Below are 22,911 nucleotides of genomic sequence, written 5' to 3' on the forward strand. Positions count from 1 at the left end.
AAGGTAAAGGACAACTTCAAAGCTGAATATGTTTTCACTGTGTACCTACATGACATTGCATAAGGACATGTACAACTGTATGCATAGTGCATACTCAGCTTATATCTTCCATTGGGTAGTTCAAAGTTCAGGTAATGTTGTCTCATTGATTTTATCTATTCATCTATTTGATACTAGAGCAGGAACAAATTAGACTCTTTTGTCAGTTTTGAAATGGTCAAACTAAAAACAGCATTCAAACCACATTGCTACTGGCATTTTATTCCCTGATGAGAACTGAAGATACTTACGGTTTATTTGTCAAGTGCAATTGTAATATCTTACATAATAATAATGGTCTTTATTGCGGCAGAAATTACCCTCAATGGCAGCCGTTCTAGTGCTGAATTGATGCAGGGTATTACAGGTTTCACACAATACACAACATATATGTTTTATTCACACTTGCATTTCGTGGAACTGTCGCAAGGGTCTGGGCGGCTGCCATTCGGCGCCACCAGGTGACCTCAATACGACTTTCCCCATCCGAAGTCAGGTACCCATTCACACCTGGGTGGAGTGAGGAAAGTCGTGTAAAGTGCCTTTCCCAAGGGCACAAGATCGGTGACATGACAGGATTCGAACTCTGGACATCTTGGTTCTGAGTAGAACGCTCTGCCGTCGCGCAACATGACCCCAAATTACATGTTTCTTTCTTCATCTCCCAAAATCCAATATTCGCACTAAAAATTTTAATTTTTCTTCCTAAAGTCAGCTTTCAATGTCTCAGTCTTCAAATAGTATACTGTACGCCCCGAGGAATTACAGGTACAGCAAAGGAGATCCCTCAGATGTCTTATTCATTCCAATGACGTGTGTTTGACGCACATAAACAGAAATGGAATGTATGCATCTCCAACATTGCATGCCATTGGCTAGACCGAGTAAAGCTTCGTTGGGCCCAACATGTCACTGGCATTCCATGTTCTGCTTGTCTCCTCGGAGTTCATCCACAACAAGATTAATGGCACCATTATGTAGCTGTGTACCACCTGACATCCTCCCCTGCACTGTGCCCGTCTGCCACAGGTGATAAGTCTTGTCTGAATCATGTAGGAATCCCCAGGGATTAGGACAATAATGGTGACAGGTGTATACATGGGAATATCTTAAACCATGGATGACATGTTTGCTGTGTGTGGGAGGGTTCTTGGAATATTACAGAGCTGGAAAATTATTGTGAAAATGGAATGCTAAAAAGGAAACTGGACACAATGTGCTAACATCAATATTGGACAAAATTAATATTTGCTGTCAGTATTTTCCACAAGAAGCAAGTATTATACTTTTACAACATCTAGTAACTGATACACAAATGCCTCTACTTTTTTATTGATATAGGATGGCAAGTGGTTACGTGAGAGCCAATGTAATGAATTCACTTTCTGCCAGGGGAGGTATTTTCTATTTCATTGACAACTGAATGCAACCTGCAAAACATCAACTGAGATGTTACTGTCAGGATGTCTGCCAATAGACTGCATGCAAATGTGAAACAATTAGGTCAAAATTGCAATAGCTGTGGGCATCCATAGATGCATTACTCTTGTCACAAGAATTAAGGTTTCTGGGTCGCAAACGATAAACCCAAACAAACTACTTTTCGGTGCTGGTGCTTTTAGACCTTTCGCTGTACTTTAAGAAATGTTTGCTAGGCTGCCTGTATGTGGCTTAGAAAAATATCCCTCAGATACTATCTTGACAGAGTGTTTATGTGCTTGTGGATTCTGGGCTTCAGCTTTCCTTTGTATGCTGTGACCCAGAAACAATTCATGACTGCTGCCGGTCTTTACAGGGTAGAAATCCTTGGATTTCCCTGAGTATTTGGTCATGCTTGAGACCATTCAGTTCATAATCCAGGACCTGCAGTTATGCGTCCATCAATGTAAACTGAGGGCACAACCCCTGTGACAGGCTCTTACGCCTCTGCACTTTTATGGATCGTCCAAAGTCCTTGAGAGAAGGGGCCTGCGATATTCATGCATCTCTTTGCCAAACTTGCCTATTTCACTGTTTTGCTGCATTTGACATATTCAAACTTTCCTCAAGCCGAGAAAATGACGAAGATATAGCTTGCCGAGTTGTGTGATCTCAAGTGGAAGATATAGACATTACTCAGATACTCTGCCTTGGGGAGTTTCTTATCTTCAGTAAGTAGCACCAACGTTGTCTGCAAGCCTTCCTAGCGTAATACCACTTGAATAGAAAATTGGCTGATGTTAACATTTTTAGGATTTCCCTTAATCACGTAACACTTTCCTTAATTACAGACTCTTCTTCAACATTCCACACCATAAAAGCTTTGCATAAAGAATGGCTATGATTCATCCCCTTTATTTTCTTTTTAAGGACTATCTATGTCTTGCAAGGCAGAGAACATGATTCACTATCCAGTGGGAGTACATTTGACATCTATGTAGGTGGGAGGATGCCTCACAAACTCCCTGCAGCTTTATATCTACAGGTACAGGTTACCTGTATATTGTTAAGAAGAATCAGGGTTGACAGGTGGGTGGAAAATGACTATGCAACGTGGGGTCAACTCAGTTGGTCTTGCAAGGGGGAGATGTTAAAAAAAACTAAAACAGTAAAAGCCAACAACAAAAGAATAGTGCTAAAAAATCATTAATGCAAACATTGCAGCAGAAGATGAATCATGTGTATTTTTCTTAAAGAAGTTGTGTTGGCCTGCTCTCTACCCACCCCCATGGTTTCTCACTCACATGACTCAGAGTAGAAGTAGACAAACCAGATTGTCACCCACTTGAAATAGCTATAAATCTATAATTAGATAATGATGTTTGCTCAACTACCCTTAAATCATAGTTTAACCACAGGCCATCCTTTTCATCTTTGAGATCAAACAAATCTCCTAAACTTTTCAGAATGTACCAGTAACCATAATCATTTCAACTCTGTACCTGGCTTATCCCCCATGCAGCTTGATGACTTATTGCTGTGTAACAGGTAGATATACATGTACAGCAGACATGTACAGACCTGTCCTAATATGGTATGCCAGACATGTGACACCTGTTGGTTTACCTATGATTGTTCTTAGGTCAGAAGTGCCCTTAAGGACACTTACACCTCTTCACTCAGTCTGGTGTAAAACAAGATTATAAATCACTGCCTTTGAAACATATTCGATGTAAACATAAGGGCAAAATCACTTTCTTTCTCTATACGGTTTTGAACAAAGAGAAAGTACATGAAGTTCAAGTATTTTGATATTTTAGCCCAGGAAAATGTGTACTGTTTGCAGTGTGATCATTTTGTGGTCGAAAGGTCACCAAAAAAAACACAGACATAAAACGACTGAAAATTTTAAGTTCTACACCCCATTTGTATTCTGATAGTCACACTTTTAACTTTCTGTCGAAAACAAAATTAGGCGAATGTTTTCGCCGATCCTATGGTTCCTGAATATCATCAACTAATTGAAGAATTTAGGATCAGTTGAAAGCTAGTTTGGTAAGCCTATTTTATTTTGTATTGGTTGTAAAGTTTGTAACATGTTTCCAACCACCACAGGTGGATTTCTATTCTAATGTGTCATAATAAAGGAAAAAGTTTCTGTACTAACCTCTAACCGTGTGACCTTGTCCACCCAGTAACACCCATCGGTCCAGTGAGAACAGCGCACTTTGGTGTTGATGATCTCCTCATGCATATCCTCATCAGGGTAGATCTGGAATCAAACAGTAATAGTTCAAGTTATTGAGACAAGTATGCAAACATGGCACGTTCATAAACCTTTAGCAAAACAGTCTGAAAAGTGCATTGGCCACTGTGCCGCAGGTTACCATTTGCTACAGGTTACCTATCGTAGCAAATGGTTTGAGAAGGCACAAACCCAGAGCCTTTTTAGAAAACAAAAGAAACAAAATAAAGCAACCATGTGATTGAAGTTGGCATCGTGTGTTGGAGAGCTTTAGGACTGTGCATAAAAGTGTCCTTTCACCTTTCCATGCAATTGTCCATGTGATACTTACCAGCTTCTGACAGGTAACAAGTTTTAAATGTTGCTGGCAATACAATCCACCTAGTGTCACAGGCCAGCTATACTGCCTGAGTCTAATCCAGGGCTGTCTCCAGCTTTAAATCTTTGTCCATCCCACTCAGTATTTCGGTAATTTTCTTAGCAGTGAGGGTCAAAGGCATGCAATTCTGGCAAAGTTAAGATTTTTGTCCCTCCACAGGGATGGATGGGGTGAATTTTGTCCTCCCCACTAGTAAACTTCCATCCCTGGACGGAGGGACGGGTCCTGGAGACAGCCCTGGTCTAATCAGTACTGACAGTGAGAAGTTAAAGCCCCTGGGTGGAAAACAGATCGCTGTAAGACCCCGGATTACATTAGACTGGCCTAATGGTTCTGGGGTGATAGGTCAGGGCCACTGGGGTAAACCTTTTTCTCTTAATTTGCTTCAAATATCTTCCATTATCTCAAGGTTTGACATTAAAGCAAATTTCTACTAACAGTACACTGTTTTGACTTACATGTACAATACCAAGTAAAGCAAAATAGGAACGTCATACCAAGGAGGTCCTTTTTAAATCTCCTTGTTTATATATTTTGTAATCTAATGGTAAACATAGACACAGGGTAAAAAGAAAATTCAAAATGGTGGCAAGTGTTTTGAATTTGTACTCAATTTGTATTGCATTCTGCTTCCTTGTTGGCAACATAAAAACAAGTCCGCTACTTTAGCAAGAAAGAAATTAAAGTATATTATAGACATCACACTGGTCTAGGGTAGAATCTGACATGATACTATATATTTTATTGCTCTACACATAACAGTCATTGAGAAGTGACTCTTATACTGTAGAAAAAACACTGTCATGAAAACACATAAACTAGAATAGCCAGCAGAGATAATATCAATTTTTATGCACATTATATACTAATAGGATTTCAAACAACCTCACACTTATCATTTCATACATACGCTTGATGCGTGCAGAGATATTTGTGCTGAATTCAGCTCACGTTCAGAGTTTGCATATCTGACAAGAGAGCCCTCTCATCCCTGTGGCCTTATGTGAGGAATATGTATTGAGAGTGATGGGGGATTCTCACGTCGAAGAGGCTTTTAGCAAACACTGAGCTGTAAAAAAACATTTGATGGCCTGGCCTATAATGGAAGATTCAGAAAATTTGAATAATAATCTATTCAGTTTGTCAAGATATAACATTACTAACATCTAGCATTTCTATGTCATACCTCTCAAATTACAGATTGAAGTTCTTAATTGTTGTACACCTAATTTTTCTGGTTGGGTGTACCAGTGTACCTATTTTCAAAAATGAATTTTCAGCCCTGTACCTTAATTGTTTGCTATCTTTGTTTTCAGAATTACATAACTGCACGGGTTATTAAGCTAGCAATCTAAGCTCATCCCCCCATAGAGCTTGCATCATTGGTTATCTGTGGAAGAATTACGGCGGCTTGTCAGGAGAACCTTTAGCATTTCATGACAAATGTTGGGGGGATTTAGTTTAATGATGATGGGTTACTTATAACAGCTTGTAGCAACCTGCTGTAAATGCCAGGGAGAATTGGTACACAATTGGCATATCTGAATGTGTGGGGACTCAACAGTTACCGTAGCTAATATTCAATAACTGATATAAAAAAATTGGATCAAAAGAATAGAGTAAAAATAGACAATTATAAGAAAAGCTTACAGTAAGCCTTATGCTTAAAATAGATGCAGATACCTATATTGATCAGAAGACCCCCCCTCCCATTGGAAGTAACTGACGCTATTCTAAACCACATATATGTGTAATTTAACTTCATTATCACTGATGGGGAGACAAGATGACTAGTGTTTTTGCGGTAACTTAATTGCTTAATGGAAGGAGGAGACAGGGAGAAAACAAAGATACTGTTGGATAGCAATTATAAGCTATGGCAAGAAAGGAGAAGAGAGATTAAGACAATGAAATGGGAAATGAAGTTGTTGACAAGAGATCTAATCATGACGAAAATGTGGTAACACTACAAAAAATTTGGGGAAAAAACACAGTCACAGACAGATGTCAGTTTATATAATAGAATAAACCATTTTATTACTACAGACACAATATGCAAACTGAATTAAAGGAAACTGGGCAGACAGACTAAGGTCAGTGGTAACTTAATCATGTTACACTGGAAAGATCTCAAGTAGGTTCAGAAAAAAGGGAAGAAAACAAAGGGAAGAAGACTAAACAGAAAGTGCTGTAGGGAGAGATTAGATGTCAGAAAACAAAGGATCTAGGTAACTGACTGAGTAATAGGCAGTTTTACGAGACCACAATAGAGACAGGTGAATGGTTTTACGTGAATGATTTAGAAGACTTTACCACGTGTACACACTAAACTCAATTACTCTGTTCCACCAGACATCTTGGCAGGCTTTGTGGTCATTAACTTAATTGGACGGAATGAATTTGAAACAGGAAGAGAAAGAAACTCCTCAATTTAAAGCTTACTACTACATGCACTTAGAGTGATTAAAGATGTGCTGTATTGCACAGGTGACTTACCATTCTGGCCCTTTACTTAAGAAGTCGGAGGCCCTGACATCCTCTAAGTGCCTTCAGTTATGACTTTGGGTGCGTCCAATTTCTGCCATTTTATACAGGAGACAGCGGCAGACTGTCATTGTCTAAAAATTCAGCTAGAAATTCCACCAGAACTTGGCTTTTTGCCGGGTCATTCCTCAGACAGAATGACAGATAACACCATCACTAGGGACTCGTTAGACAGTCTGGGACCATCATGTAAAACCAGATGTCAGCTGGGAAACTTTCCCCAAGTCATAGTTCTTTTCTTTTTTTAAATGCACACCGAAGAAGCCACATCGGCGAAATCGATTTGTGCAAATGGCTGAATAAAGGTTCCAAACGTGAACTATGCGGCTCCAGGTGTCTTACTGAAGGACGATTGCGGTGCGAAAGATGTCGGTTAGCTTGAGTGCCTCCTTCCCCAATTCCTTTTTTTTTTAAATGCAAGTTCATTGCTGAACATTTCTTTTTCATATTGTACATGTATGTAAAATGACTCTACACATCTATAGAGTAGATATAATATAAAATCACTGCATATAAAATCACCTGTAAATGGCATACCTAGTTATGTTCTGACATTGATATATTTACGTGTGTTGCTTTGTTACTGGTTTTGTGTTTTTATAGTATTTGTAGTTCAATGTCAACATTAAAGATAGTTTTCTTTCAAAAGTCTTCTGAAAAGATTTTAGAAATGAATTGAAAGCCATGAACCTCCCCCCCTTCAGCACGCTGCCAAAGTTCTTTATTTCATAGCTATATCAACAGTCCCAACATATGTCTCACCGCAAATGCCTCCTTTCCCCCTCCTACCAAAAAATTCAGTCTCCCAAAACGATTTGCAGTACTTTGCTCTCCTTTCTGCTTTAAGCCTGCTTTCAAATCATAACATATTAAGTTTCCAGTCTTTTAACCCAGACAATGGTGACCGTACTTTCCCTTTTCAGAACTGTTACCAAATGAAATGAGTGGCTTTCTCGAAACAACACATTCTTGCTATTGTGACAGCTTTAAAGACATGTGCTAGAAAGGATTAAGAAAGAGAACAGGTCTGAAGTGTACAAGTAATCGCCTTTCGTGCATCAGCATTTCTGTAGATGCTGTGAAAAGCCCAGGGATCTACTTGTTAAAACTTTATTCTAACACATGAAGTTGTGGTACGATAACTATGTCCAACTTCAGTGGTGTTGACAGCAACAACAATGTTTGGGTTACCCCCCTCAGTCAAACTATGGGAAGTAGATAACATGTCCATTGCTCGGTGATGCAGAGGGTCCTTGTACATCTCATTCAATTCTGAGGTTCTACTTATATTTCTAAGGGGATTTGAGGAAGGGAAATTTATTGTGAAAGGTGCAAAAATGGAAGGCAAATTACCACAAAGTAGAGAGTGAGGCAGAAATCTAAAGAACTTTCTCAAGTTAAACTTTGAAAGGGTGGATTTACAATGTACAGTAGTTTGTTGTCATCAGCTAAAATTGTACTAATTTGCCCTCAGATGGCTGGCACATGTCCCTTTTTAGTAATCAATCATGTACATATGTACCACCTTTGCTATTATTGTCTGTAAGAAACCATGTTAAAATCAATCATCATTTGTTTCAACAATATTACTTGAAAGAAAAAAAATCTGCTGAATTTTACTGCTGAGTTCACTTCAATACATCTCATCAAGACAACCATGTAGATTAGGTCGTTAGACAAAAGTCTACAATCTCCACAGCCTTTTTTTCTGGAGTCATACACACCTACGAACTGCCCCCCACCCAGAACCAATCAAACAACGCTTGAGTGCTCAAGATATTTTAGTCTACTGTGGAGAATCCTAATGATGATTTAATGGTGGGTGCACAGAGATGTTGTATGAATTATTGATGACCTGCATCTGGAATCATCGCTGATGAATTGTACAACATTCCTGAGGCCTTACGCAGGTACGGCCTTTGTTCATCAATTTCTAATTATAGAAGAATTGTAACGAAACATGTTTGCTTGTATCTGACTCTGAGGCAACCTCGAAAGTCTCCTCAGCCGACATGTAGTATCATTATTAATCTTAGAATTATCTATGACTAAATTTCTAGAATTGTAATAAAACAATGACAATTAAATATCACTTTCAGGCAGCTAAGTATCTATCATCAAGGTTGATCATACAGTATTTACATTATATCATATCATATCATATTATATTATATTAGAAAATGGAAAATGACTTTTTCCTCACCTTGGCGTAATCCAGCGCGAGCTTGTCCTCTGGACACTCAAACACCCCTTCACTGGAAGCAGAGAGACAGAAACAACATAAGTTCAAAGGAACATTATCTTACAATTACACATGATCACATGAATATTTGCAATATATGTTTCCAAACAATCCAACAAGGATGTGGATATAGAAATATAAACATGGAAACAACCAGCAACATCAACAGTGACTAAGAATCTTATCAGTAGCTTTGTGCACAAAAGTTACCACCACTCAAAATATAGCCGGTAGCACGGCAATACTTCATTCCACTTCGAAGTGCACGTTATCACCTAACACAATCTACACCTGTATTAACCAATGGAATGTTAATGGAACGAACATTCATGTCAATGTTGACTAAACTTCAATAGATTGTTACAGACATTATTGGTTTGACGTCACAGAGCTATCTACGACTTGGCTCTTTATCATTAATATTTCATGCTAAAATGACGCACAGCAACATTTGCATTTTGCAAGCTTCGAATTTTTCTGCTATTTCTCACGACTAGGGCGATGATATTTTTATATTACATTATAGTGAAGATAACAACATTCAAAGGAAAATGACACATGATAAAGTTCTGTTAATGAAGTGTTCTAATTTCAAACTTTTTAAATTTGTGCAGCTTCTTTAAGAACTTGGCCCAACTTTCAAGTAACAAAAGAAGACAGAAGACTTTTATCCTTGCAATAGATAGTGTTGTCAGAGGATTTAAGGACTTTGAATGAGAGCTGAATGAAGGCATAATCCAGATACACCTTGCGTGGCAGCCATCATCAAACTATCTTTCACTGAGACTCATTTCAAATACATCTTTCATTTGGACTTGATTGTAGAAAATTGTATGGAATTTTAGGATTAGATTTGTCTTGTCTTGTCTTGTCTTGTCTTGTCAATCAAGAGTGCAATTACAAGTCTTGGACACGTATGTCATTATTGGTACTTCTTTCATCCTCCAAGTATCCATGGCAACAGGAGTTGATGATGATAAACAATCTTATTACGCCTACACCTATTGGGATGGTAATAAATTATTCACAAGCTATGTATGGGGAAAAACAGAAAAGGCTATGCTGACATTTTGATGCAATCCTTTTGCTGCATTCTTTCCATACATCTGACAATAAAGCAACAATACGGTAAAGACTAAAAATTCTTCATAAGACATAATCATAATTATATACATGAAAACTTGTATGCATGATAGCGCCTTGTTGTGTACATTTTATAGTCCGAGGTATAAGGTGCTTGCATCCATACTGATTATTCGTATGTGCTCTTAATCTGTCGATCAACCCGAAGTCATTTCCAGACAGAGGACGAATCTTTCTTTGATCCCTCCAGACATACAGACAGGCCTGAGCTAGTCCTAGAATCTATGGCACCATCAAAATACTAGTTTGAGACCTTCCTTTAACAAGCTGTCCCAGTATACCCAGGAGATGTGACTAGCATCAGGTGTGGGTATTTATCACTCTCAGGCACTGACAGCCTTTCCTGCTATAGTGTCACCTGATGCCCTTTTGTATCCAGTGTTATTATTCTCTTTGCCCCACAGGACTGTTTAACCTCCTACTATGCCATTTGTATTTCTATATTTCGTTCATATTTGAATATCAAATTTCATATCTTTAGAGTCAACTCTAGAATAGGGATGGAAACCAGGCTCAGTAGACATCTACATTTTGTATTTACATAGATACTGGCAGATATCTCAGTCCTTCCGTGCAATCATGATATTGGATTATGGACATTATCGACTTTCAAAACAAAGGTCACAGAATTTGAGCCACTCTTATTGCATCGCTACAAAGTAAAGCTTTGAAGGAAAGTTTATCTATTTCAAAGAAGTTGATATTCTTCTTTAAAACTATACATACAAGTAGAATCAAGCAAGATATTTGTTACAGGCTACATGTACTTAATTTGATAAGCACCAACAAAAACTATAATCTTGTTTCATAATCACACCGTGCACTTCCTTCCTTAATCTGTATTATCATATCTATAATGTAATAATATCATATATTATAGCTGTGTTGATTGTTCCTGTGGCAACATCTTATCAACACTCCCCACACGTGAAATTAATAATTCCATTCTGTCTGCAATTTCCTGCTGTCCAAATACCAGTCTCCCTCGATAGTGGTATTACAAATATTTTTCATTTCCCGAGGCATGTTTTATGCAAATGTCTCGTGCAGCAATACATGTACAGTATTAGCAGACCTTTGTTTTCGTATTTTCAACATCCAAGTTTTCAATAGGATGAAGAAATCTTAGGCGATGTGGTAAAATGGTTAGAACGGGTGGATAATATATCACAGAAAAAAATGTATGTAGCTGATTTACATTTTTTCAAATACTGTATGTGTCTGATTTTTTCATAACTAAAAATGTATAACAAAATATGCGTTATTTTAGCAAAAAAGACAATGTATTCAGAAAAGGTTGAAAAGACAATATATTCAGAAAAGATTATTGTTATTTAATACAATCCCGACAACAATTTACATATTGCAGTCACAATATGGTTCTTTTTCCTAATCTTGATATATACATGTACTACCAGAAAAGTAGGCCATTCTCCCGCGCTCTCTAAAGAGTAAGCACACAGCTAGGAGTCCTAGGACTGAGGGGTGGCTTTGCACAATGCATCACTGAGCAAAACATCAAACACTTTCAAGCATAATTCAAAACGCTCTCATGGATGGAGAATTTACAATCCTTTCTGATCATGCCCCATTAGATACATGAGGTGGATGGTCTTCAAGTCAACTGACATGCTTGCAAGTTGTGATCACTCCTCAACGGGGCTCAAAATACTTTTTCTCTATTTTCTGTTTCTGTGATGTGTGATTTCTCTCATAATCATATCATTAAGCCTGTGTCCTTTTAGTTTCCAAGCTGTTCCTTATTCTTTTCTACAATGTCAACAGTTTTCTGCAAATTATAGGTTGCAGGTGGTTATTTCGAGCGCTCAGATGAGTCTGTGACACTAGACTAGTCTTGCTGCGACTGGCTTCGTCCAGACTCAGCCTTGTAGCAATGTAGGGGGTTGTTCTGAGCCCATAAAAGCTCCAGAGGATGGGAACAGAATATATGTTTCAACACCCCTATGTTAGGGTTATAGGGGTGTTGGAACATAGGGCTGTTGGAAGATAGGGGTGTCGGAAGATAGGGATAGCATTCTAACCCCAGAAGATACAACAGCGAGTTTGGTTGGCTGAGGATAAGCCTGCCCCAGGCCCATATATCTGCTGTATATCAGTGTATATTCTGATCATGCTCTAGAACACTGCTTCTTGGCACAAACAAATTAGGCATCCCCAATTGGATTTCCATCCCAGGAAATCACGTTCAATCAGACGCATCCACAATTGCTCAAAGTATGAAACAAATGCCATCTGCCGCTCCAAGCCTCTCTAATGTCGTTACACCTACTAAATTATCTGTGGAATTGCATTCGGGCATGACTTATGAACGCCAAATCATATTCTACAGGGTCAGGGCCCCGGAATTATTAATGCATTGCCTTGTTGAGCAGAGTGTCATTTTGATGTATTTTCAAACGATACCAGTGTATTTAATCTCCAGGGACTTGCTGAACCTGATATGAAATATGTATAGTATTAGGAGTAGGGGAAATCAACAACAAAACATGTTATGATGGATCTCTTTGAAAGAAAATGTCCGAAAGTAACAAATATGTCATAAAGAATAAAATACAACATGCTAGCAGTAACATACATGTGGCTCTTTATGATGCCTACTTACATTATTTGATAGCCTATGGGAAAATAGTGCCTCCTAATCCCAAATAACTGAATTTTCCACAAACATTTTCTTAAGACTGATTCTAAAATCATCACATGTCAGTAGTTTTATTGTAGACCATCTTTATTTATGGACTGCAATAATAACTGTTAAGTCTTCATCCCTTGTCTGTTGGAACATTATGCATGCTCCAATTGTGAGGTGTCACTGTCACAGATGGCCATTCAAAAAAGGGGCTGCCAAATGTAGAAATTTTGTGAAGTCTCCAGTCATGTGCAACAATATATTATCTCAGCATGTAACAGTTAATGTATAGGTATCAAAACATCTGGCAGCAGATGCAACTATTGTTGATAAGACTGAAAGGGGAAGGAAAGAAAAGTATCGCATTTCCCATCTTTTTTCCTCCCCTTTTTCCCTGCGTAGGCAGAAGCACCTGCTGACAAGAAGTGAAGTAGAAACACAGGCTGTTATTCTGATGAAAGGGGCATGTGGCTGCCATGCCCACAGCTTTCATTTTGCGTCCAACCGTCTGTGAAATTACAGCATTGCTGCAATGACAGCCATAATTGCCATGGTAACGACCCCAGGTCGTGGAGAGCCAGCAGTCCTCAGTTCAGCCATCTATTGTACCACTTCAGCCACATCTCAACAGGCGAACAACTGTGCACACAGTAACCACACATGACATCTCCTTTTGCAGCATGTCATCCCAGTAGACCAAAACAAGTCAGTTACAAAAATTCCTCCATTTCTTCAAGATCTCTGCTGTTGCAGGTGCATGTGAGTGGTACCAAGGAGGTTAGAAAATAGACCCTCCTTGATGCTACTCAACAAGATATTCCCATTTCTTTCAGCTTACATGCGAGAACAAAACTGCTATACTCCCACAGAAGATCTCCATTCTTCTGTCTGGACACTATGTACTGTAAGTCTTGAAACGTTTGTGGTGGTTTTATTTTCGTGGTTTTTGCGGTGACCTCTACACCATGAATTCAAAACACCATGGAAATCCCCTTTTTGGTCCTAGCAGGAAATAAAACCTCTGCAGAAGTAAATAAATTTACAGTACATGTACATGTATGTCCACCCATGGAGGACCATCGGGGCATCCAGTGTCATACATGTTGACAACCTGGGGTCAAGCAGAGCCAACAGTGCTCAGTTCAGCCATCTATTGTACCACTTCAGCCACATCTCAACAGCAGAACAACTGTGCACACAGTAACCACACATGACATCTCCTTTCGCAGCAGGTCATCCCTCTAGACCGCTGCAATGCAGTAACCAACATTCCTATCTTCAGTGGTTCCCATCTACTTTTGTATTGATTGCCCAATTGTTCTTCAAAGATTGCAGAATGAAGTATGATATAAGCTTTGACAAATTCCCATCAAGCTGCTTACACAACCATGCATCCAAACTAGGGGTGGGTACCGGTACCGTGTACCGGTACAAAACCGGTATTTCTTAATGGACCGGTCCAATAAAACCGGTCCGTAAAAAATCAGTGGACCGGCCTATGGACCGATTAGAAAATTCATAGTACCAGGCTACCACCAGTAGGCCACATAACTGGTCTAAGAAAATACAAAACAGCAGATTTAACGAGTCGTTTTCGAAGACGTTAGCTGTGAATCATATCTAGAAACACTTAAAGTAAAGGATGAGTAAACAGACGGCGAGGAGAGTATAGTTATACTTTGAGATAAAGTGCAAACCTAAGAAATTATATCGTTCCAGACATGATGTTTGGAGACTTTTACGTGTGTCTCGCTCTCCAAAATATGATGTACTGTGACACTACTATAATCAGGTACAGGTCCGGACCTGGACCTGACCCTCTGGACCTGGACCTGGACCGGACCTGAATTTTATGTACCGGTACCCACCCCTAATCCAAACAAAATCCAGGATACTGGTAATGGCATTGAGTAGTTGATAACAACACACTGCTAGACTTGGACTATCACTATGTGAGATACATTATTGGAGAGTTTGTAGCAGGTGCATCTCTGGATGGGTGGTTATCAAACTCCCCAATTTCCGCTTGGGAAATGGAGGAAACAAAAATCTGGGTCATTACAGAATAATCAAGTACTAATGGGCCAATGTATTTGGGAATCTGGTACCTCTACATGTACTTTCTCTATCGGTGAAGCATTTCAATCTGGGCCAGCCAATTTTGCTATGATTACGTGTATAATGACCCATATAAATAGATTACACAATCTGTATATTTTCCCCATCTAATATCAAACTTTTCTTCGAGTGCAAGGAGGGACATCCGAGAGACAATATCTGAAAAAAAAAATCAATGTCCCATTTTTCAATCATCAAGCAAGACCAAGAGATAAAATCAGCCACCAAACTGCAGTGGTATTGCTGTATCCCTAAGGGCCTCTTTACACCTACGACATTTTAGAGTCGTGCGATCATCGTCGTGGGCGACGTCGCCGGCGACGGTATTTTTTGGCCGTCTAAAGACGATCAAAACAATCGTACGACGGCAATAAACGGGAAATCCTCGAAATGTCGTGCGACCACCTCGGACCCAGTCGCACGACGTTCAGCGGGGGGGCCTGTGGCTGTGTTTTTCTCGTCTAAAGAAGAATCGTCGCCGGCGACGGAAGTGGGTGATATGCTAATAAGCCTACAGCGTGCTGTTTCCTGTCCGGGAAGGAAAGTTTCTATCGTTTTCTTTGTAAATATGCATGCAGTTAGCAATGGAAACATATTTTTCTCATCCGAAACCGGGTATTCCGGCGCGACGCCATGCTACCAGTGGCTACTTCTCTAGTATGCCCCTATTCCTCGATCCCCGGGACATCCCCGGCGGCGGCCACGAACTCGGGTTAAATCCCGTCCGTCTCTGTACCAGCCTCAATCTCTTTCTTTGTTGAGCACCGTTCTCAACGTCTCATCTGCAGGGCAACAGTTGTTGCAAAGTCAGTAAAAGCTTCATCTTTTGACGAAAACAAGCGGTTCCCCCGCCATTTTGAATTTGAGCGCAAGAGTTCTTGAGTCACACGCGCACATCGATGGAATTCTGCGCCGCGGGGGTCCCATGATATTTCCTGACCGTGTGTCTAAAGAAAACCGTCGCCTACGACGATGATCGTACGACCTTATAACATTGTAGGTCTAAAGTGCGCCTAAATAATGTAACGCCCCTGCACTGGCAATGGGGCAATTTAATCTTCACGGTTGAGAGAGCAACACTTGTGATGAGCTGGATACTCTGAGATATGTGTTACACACTGGGTAATGTCAGCTAGCTGCGGTTATATTACATGTGAGGCAAGATATTATATTGTTGCATACGTGCCTGATAGCTTTCCATGGACTATTTAGGACAAGGATAGATACAAATCATGTCCTGCAAATATTCTGGACTTCAAGGACTGAAAATAGGCCATGAAATCCAAGCAAAGAAACTAAAAGTAGGGATACATATATATATGGTACAAAAATCTTCTGTTGTGTTATACAGATGAACGTACAAAAGATATGGCATTCGAACAACATGTCCTTGATGAATCATTACATTGTTTATCAATGTCAAATATATTAAGGTTTGACTACCTACATGTAACGTTGGGTAACCTAAATTCGGGATTTTTCCGATAATGGTTGACTGAAATCAATCTAGCAGAACAATAAACCATCCTTTTTTCTATTATTCTGTCAGTATCATGTACTATCTTTGCACTAATCATATATATGGTAGATTTTGTCTCTAGTCGTGCTGACACCATAATATTTCAACTTCAAACTACCGTCCGCCGCACGCACAATTACGGCCCTGTCGGACAGGGGGGCACATTAATTCGGGAGAGAAGATTCGTCTGGAATATCTTACCGCTAATCACATTTTATACAGCAGCTATTCGTTCTATCCTTGGCTTGAGGAGAGTGCTATGGATATAGACGTGTCCAAGTAAAAAAAATACACGAAAAAACGGCCGTACCGCACACATCAGGCCAGTTCGGGAACAACCCGTGTGTTGAGTCGGTAGAACTTCACTCAAAGTCGGCCCATCGTCATCATCGGGCAACGTGTAACGTTACATTATTCATGGGAAGTTAGCTGGATGCCGTAGCAATGGTAATGCCACAATGTCCATGTGTTCCTTGTTGTGTTAGGAGCAAACTTTGAGGAAAATATCTTCCTCAGTCCACTATCACACGCAGCATTTAGACAAAAAGTGTTCCTCACAAACCTTTGTCGTCTGCTTGACAACAGGATTCTGGTTAACAATATGGCGGCGGGAAAATACACGTGCCGTAGGTTGCAGCAACAGAGAGGAGTTTTGATGATTGATCACACTTAGAATCCAGTTGCAGGTTAGCAAAAGAGATTGTAATAAGTTGTCTTATAAATAATTGTGTTTAGCAGGCAGGAGGTGTGACATTTGTCTTATAAACCAGCGAACAACCGTGCTGGGTGGTTCTCCCACGAAGCCCCCAGACTCTGTCAATAAGGGACGGAGAGTTTTTGACGTCGCCAACTTCTAATGCATGGTTATCGAAGCTTTTAAGTCAGTGTTCTGAATACGTTAGTCTATCTGCTTTGCATTGCTGGCGTTATAACTGATTTTGCATCTAGCACATATCCCTAAATACCCCGTTGTCGAAAAATCCCGACTTTAAGTACCCCACGAATTTAGGTTACCCAACGTTACATCATGTACATACTCCATCCAGTATGATCTATATTTCCTATTGAAAAATAATGTACTGTACATACATCAAGTACGGTGCTTCCTAACATCTTTACTTCTCCTCCCTTTCATTCAGCACCCAAAGCTCTCAACAAGGTCCCTAATTTGCCCTGTCTTCAGGCTTTTTTGTTTGATTTACATTCCCATGTAGTCCTGTGCTCCCTGAGTAGACTAAACACCTGGTCCAGCTGGTGGCAGGTCAGTTCAGAATGCATGCATCATCAAAGCATTGTCCTGTGTGTCTTTCCTACATGTAACGTTATAGGTCAAAGTTTACTCAAACTTCAAACTTTACCAGTGTTTGTCATGTATGATTCTAAATTTCCATATCCAATAAACAAAAAAGCATATTTCCGTATCCTCTTCTAATCTAATCCATCATCCTGTGTATAGAATGTATGCACTACATAGTACAATATGTTTTCATTCCACAAAATTTTTCTGACCACCTTTCTAGATCATGTAGCCTTTCTGTCTGTACCAGGCTCCTTTTGGGGGCTGGCCCCTCTGGCAAATCATTGATTCCTGTTCTGCCAATTTCTACAACATGTCTGTTCCACAACCCCACAGGACTCTGGTGGAGACTAGCCTTTTACTTAGCCCAGATGCCTTCCTAGTGAGTTTACGGCAATTTCAGACATACAGTAGAAGACACACAGAACGTTAACGGTAGTTGATTGGTAGTGACATAATAAATTGAGAAGGGTGGCACCCAGGCTATAATATTTTACTGTGTATCTGGCCAGACCAAAAAACAAAGCAATTTCCAACATGAAACGACAGGTGTGACTTTTTCCTGAGATCAACCCCCTACCTCATCATCAGATCATAAAAACACAATGGCCTGTAGTTATAGCATACTTGAGATAAGGCCCCATCTGGTCAATTTCCTCTGTGCTTGTCTACTTAGCTGTTCAAAGGTGTGAAAGCCGTAATATTATCACAACTGTGTGAAACCTTCCAACACTGGACCCCTGTGGCTGATTTGGGAGTGTCTATAAACAAGCAGTCAATAAATTCCCCCCTTGGTAAATTCAGGATGTTTTTCTTTTCCCATTTGATCAGAACCCCAACATTAATACATCACTTGCAATTTGCAAACTGCAAGGCAGTAGACCAAATGATCATGTAAACAACAACAGCAGTAAAAGGTGACATTATACTGTACAGAAATCAAGAACACTTCATAAAACTTTAAAAGGAAACATAATATTCATCGTTCGTTGCGCCATAGAATTTGACTTGGTTTGATTATGATATTGAATCACTCATTTATTTCTATTTACCAGAGTGGCTGGGTTTTCCTTGCACTAGAAAACTTATACAAGGTATACCAATGGTTAGCCTGGATGCCAGACCCCCAATCTCTAAAATATCTATCGTGTGGGTTATTCAGAGATTGGGGGTCTGGCACAACAGATGCTAGCTAGTGGATACAGGCTACACAAGGTAAACCAGAACCTGGCAAAGTGGGGAGGGGGTAGGTAGATAATAAGATAATCCTAACCCATTGCTGCCCACACACCATCTTGTTCACACTAGGACTGTGTGCACCCCTGTTGACCCCCACAAACAACTCCCCACTGGGGGGAGGCACAGACCAAAGGGTCCCCTCTGGGTGGCCCTGGGTTGTGTTTTTCTCAGACTGGTGTTAATTTGCCATCTTTTGATGGCCTTTGTCTAATTTGACTGATGTTCAGCTGCAGATAAAAGGCTGAACCAATAGGGGGTAGCTTTGGTCTCTTGTTGAGAATTGTCTCTACATCCCTCCCCTTTTTATCGGGAAAACCCCAGAAGTCAGCTTTCTGGCTGCAAAGGTTTCAAAAGATGACCGCTCCTATTCAGAGGAGAAAGTAGGGAAACCAAGCAACAAGAAGATCAGATAGATCAAAGGAAAGTGAAATTAGAAACTCTGTCTTCATGTTTTATTGTGCCTTTTGTCAACAGACCATTTGAAACCTCCCGAAAGATAATAGATATTGTTCTCATATGGACTCAATGGTACAATGTACACGAATTATTGCAATGATGAGGGTGAAAAATATTGAAAAAATCGTTGTATGGTTTTGTGAAATCTGACGGTCAGACCTGTTTAATTAAATTGAAGCCTATTTTTTTCATTTTAGTTTAATTCTTTTATTACAACTATGTGGTACTTATGTGATACATGAATGAAATATGGAATCAATTTAACTCACAAACAATTGATATTTGTGTTTCACATATGCATCCATGAAATTCAATTTTGCTGGACGATATGGTACACATTATAGGAAAACAGCGTCCCATCTTCCATACTCACAGTAGCTTCTCACAGAAGCTTGAGTGTAACGCACCATGACCACCCAAGCATCTATGGCATGTCTCACAGACAAGACAAGGGTCTGTTCTTCTCAAGGCTGTCTTCTTACACAGGATATGGTATACTTGACTCCCAACAGACCACAACCTCAAGGTTAAGCCTTCTCAGAAGTAATCCCAATGTTAGCTTTGGCAAATGTGCTGGTCACATGGGAATTTAATTGTCAATGATAAATGGTACTGTAGATGTTGACATTTTTGAGGTGGTTCAATCTGTATTCTTGCTCTTTCAGTCTCTGTCCATTTTCTCCCTACTATGAAATTAATTAAATCCCGTGAACCTACAGTAGCATTTACTGTAGTTCCATACCACTGATGCTATGGGAGCACAACCTGAACAGATTCCGAGCAAAAAAAACTGAGATTGACGTGCAGCACAGACTTCGCCAGAGTCGGCGTTTGTGGGCATTCGCTAAAAAGCCGATGCCTGCTGCTGCTAGTCACCATGCAAAACAATTTCACTACATTACATTTACTTTTATGCCAATATCCATCAAGTCTATGGGCTTTTTTTAAACAAATTTCACTATCCATAAGTGACTAGTGGAGGGATAAACTCATAAAGGAGTGTAAGAAGAGCTGACATGTCATCCCAATATCTGCTTGAAGATCAAATTTTAATTTCCGAGTCTGGACATCATGGCTGAAAAACGACTTCAGTTCAGATTTTTTTTATCAGTTTTGTTGGGCTCTTTGTGATAAGCCGGTGGAAAAGGTTTCGTTATCACAGCCTTATAAGTACTTCTCACCACATGAAGATAAGCCTGAACTGTTGTCACTTGAAGCCTGAAGTCAGATGGACTGAGTGAGTACATACAATATACATTTTGTCCATCACTCTGAGCTATCTAAGATATATTTCTGGTTCTACCTGATTTAATACAGAATTTGAAATATTTCTTTAAACAAGTCTACTGCCTTTTTTCTTGGAAAAGACAACACATACTGGATAGTTTACGTCCTGGCTCCAATGGTCACTTACACCAACATATACAGCCGTCATTTAGCCTTATAATATGTAACATCGTCTCATATCTAGTGCACTTCTCATCAACCGGTCCGAACCTGCATGTATACTAACTAACTGTCTTGAATTTGGTTAGAAGCACACAAGTAGCAAGCATAAACTAACGAGAATAGAGCGCAGGCAAATAGTCAATGCCATATTAGAGTAGACTGTAAATTCATGTCACAGAAGCTACCATCCTACCAGACACACACGCTGCTAACCAGATAAAAGACAGAAACCTCTCCCCACATGGTTCTCATTTCTGGTGTCAGGCAGCCCCCAGAACCCCCCAGGGTAAGCTAATTGTTCCACATGTGTCTGCCTTTACAGGAGTTATTATCCTGGAGGCCTGGAGGCATCTATCACTGTCACTTTCACAAATAAACTCCTATCATATAAAGTACACATTTTTCCCCTTTGAAAGTCTGGGAAAGTTGGGACAGACGTGTAGTCTGGTATGTGGCAACAGAAATATGACTCAGTGGGAAATACTGTATTTGTAAAGAAAAAATCCGCTATCCCGTAAAGCCATTATTTTGTCTAAATTCTACTATTCGTTTAATCTCCAAGCAGATCCACGCCGGGCGCGAAAATCGTAGTATGCTAGCCAGAGAGGGTCCAGTCAGCCAGGGAGGGTTCATCTGCTGGGCTGATGAACCCTCCCTGGCTGACTGGACCCTCTCTGGCAGCATACTACGATTTTCGCGCCCAGTGTGGATCTGCTTGGAGATTACTATTCGTTATCATTACAGGATACTGTAAATCTTGAAATATTCACAGTATTCATAAGTTAACCAATACCAGGGTCACATATTCACTGCAAAATTGATTTTCCATGGTCCTACAACTACTGAAAGTTAACTTCAAAAGGACCCAAGGTGGCAGATGTAATTTGAAACAGGTCTAGTTTTATGTACTGTGATTCCCAGAAAAAAATAACAGAAATTGAGGTTTTGTTTCACAGCACTTTTTCTGAAAACACAGTTACCTTTTCAGAATCATGCCTATATAAAGGAAGAAAGTAGATACTAATATTCATGCAGCATACTACTATAGTATGATGGTGGGGCAGTTAGAACAGTGGTAAATCCAGTATGCAAAAAGGTTGATCCTTCATCATCATCTCATACCTCAACCCCACTGCCTCAGCCCTGAAGACCACCTGACTGTTTGTTTACAAGGACTCTGCAGACTTGCTCATTACTTCAGTTAGTATGCACTTGGGACTTTCCACCTTCTCAGGAATTTCCTTCTTACATGTAACTGCAAATTTGATACAGCCCCATTGGGCTAGATAAAGGAGCTGCACGCAGATTTCATGCCAGATCATTCTGTGTCTTTGGATGTCTTTGAATTTCCAAAGTTTTCATGCAATGGACACCTTCAACTTCAAAATTTACCCAAAAAAATGTTCACAAGCTATGTAAAAATGATACATACTGTGTGTATTTCCATAGTTTTTAGTTGAAACTTGGCTCTCCAAATTTGGAAAATAAACTTTTAGGGGGTTAGAAATCCCTGGTCACTTGAGTCCCACCCCCTCCACCATGAACTACAGTCAAGTCTGGTGGGAATGCTGGGTGTACTCTGTCATGAAGTCCAAAGTCTCAGACAGCTGGAGACCTCCTGCTGTTATACCACTGGGAAACGAGGGCTTCCTTCTGTTGAAACGGAAGGATTTGTATCCTTGCCCCTCGCCTTAGGGGTCTACAAAACATCAAAGATAAATTTTGACATCCTCCTTATCCAACTTCTGGTAGACCCTCCAGGTTTGTCATTGATGAAGTAACCTGGTATCATTCTGATGGCCAGCCATGCAAGATTCTTTTATTATTTGCTGGTTGTAAAAACTTTGCAAGAAAAAAATTTGGATATTGATGAAAGTGCCATATGTTTTTTGAGAGAAGTTGTCGGAATGCTTTGTGTGTGGTAGACATTTTGTTTTGAGTTCCTGTTGTATATTATTCTGCCCTCTGATGTAGACAGAGTAAGTTTACATCACCATTCCTTATTGATCGTGAGAGCTAGCTGCACTTTGCAGTTTGCACCATGTTCAGATGTGTGTAAACAGTCTGGGGTAGATGTTTATGATTCCCATTGCCATATCACAGAATCGATGTATGATATTTACATTAAGCGATATTGATTGAATACCGTTACACTTGAAATGCCAGGATTACGTT

At 39.8% G+C, this 22,911-nt stretch overlaps 1 protein-coding gene across 1 annotated transcript in view; it reads right to left on the reverse strand.

Annotated features, from left to right (window-relative positions):
- Positions 1 to 22,911, reverse strand: part of LOC136442831 (TNF receptor-associated factor 4-like) — a 36,906-nt gene that overhangs the window by 8,683 nt on the left and 5,312 nt on the right. Inside the window, exons 2-3 of the mRNA XM_066439791.1 lie at positions 8,830 to 8,881; positions 3,626 to 3,730 (exon numbers count right to left, since the gene is read on the reverse strand). Coding sequence (XP_066295888.1) covers positions 3,626 to 3,730; positions 8,830 to 8,881 — 157 coding nt within the window. The remainder of the gene's footprint in view (positions 1 to 3,625; positions 3,731 to 8,829; positions 8,882 to 22,911) is intronic.

The sequence above is a fragment of the Branchiostoma lanceolatum genome, chromosome 1 (assembly GCF_035083965.1).
Source record: "Branchiostoma lanceolatum isolate klBraLanc5 chromosome 1, klBraLanc5.hap2, whole genome shotgun sequence".
In the NCBI taxonomy this organism is placed as follows: Eukaryota; Metazoa; Chordata; class Leptocardii; order Amphioxiformes; family Branchiostomatidae; genus Branchiostoma; species Branchiostoma lanceolatum.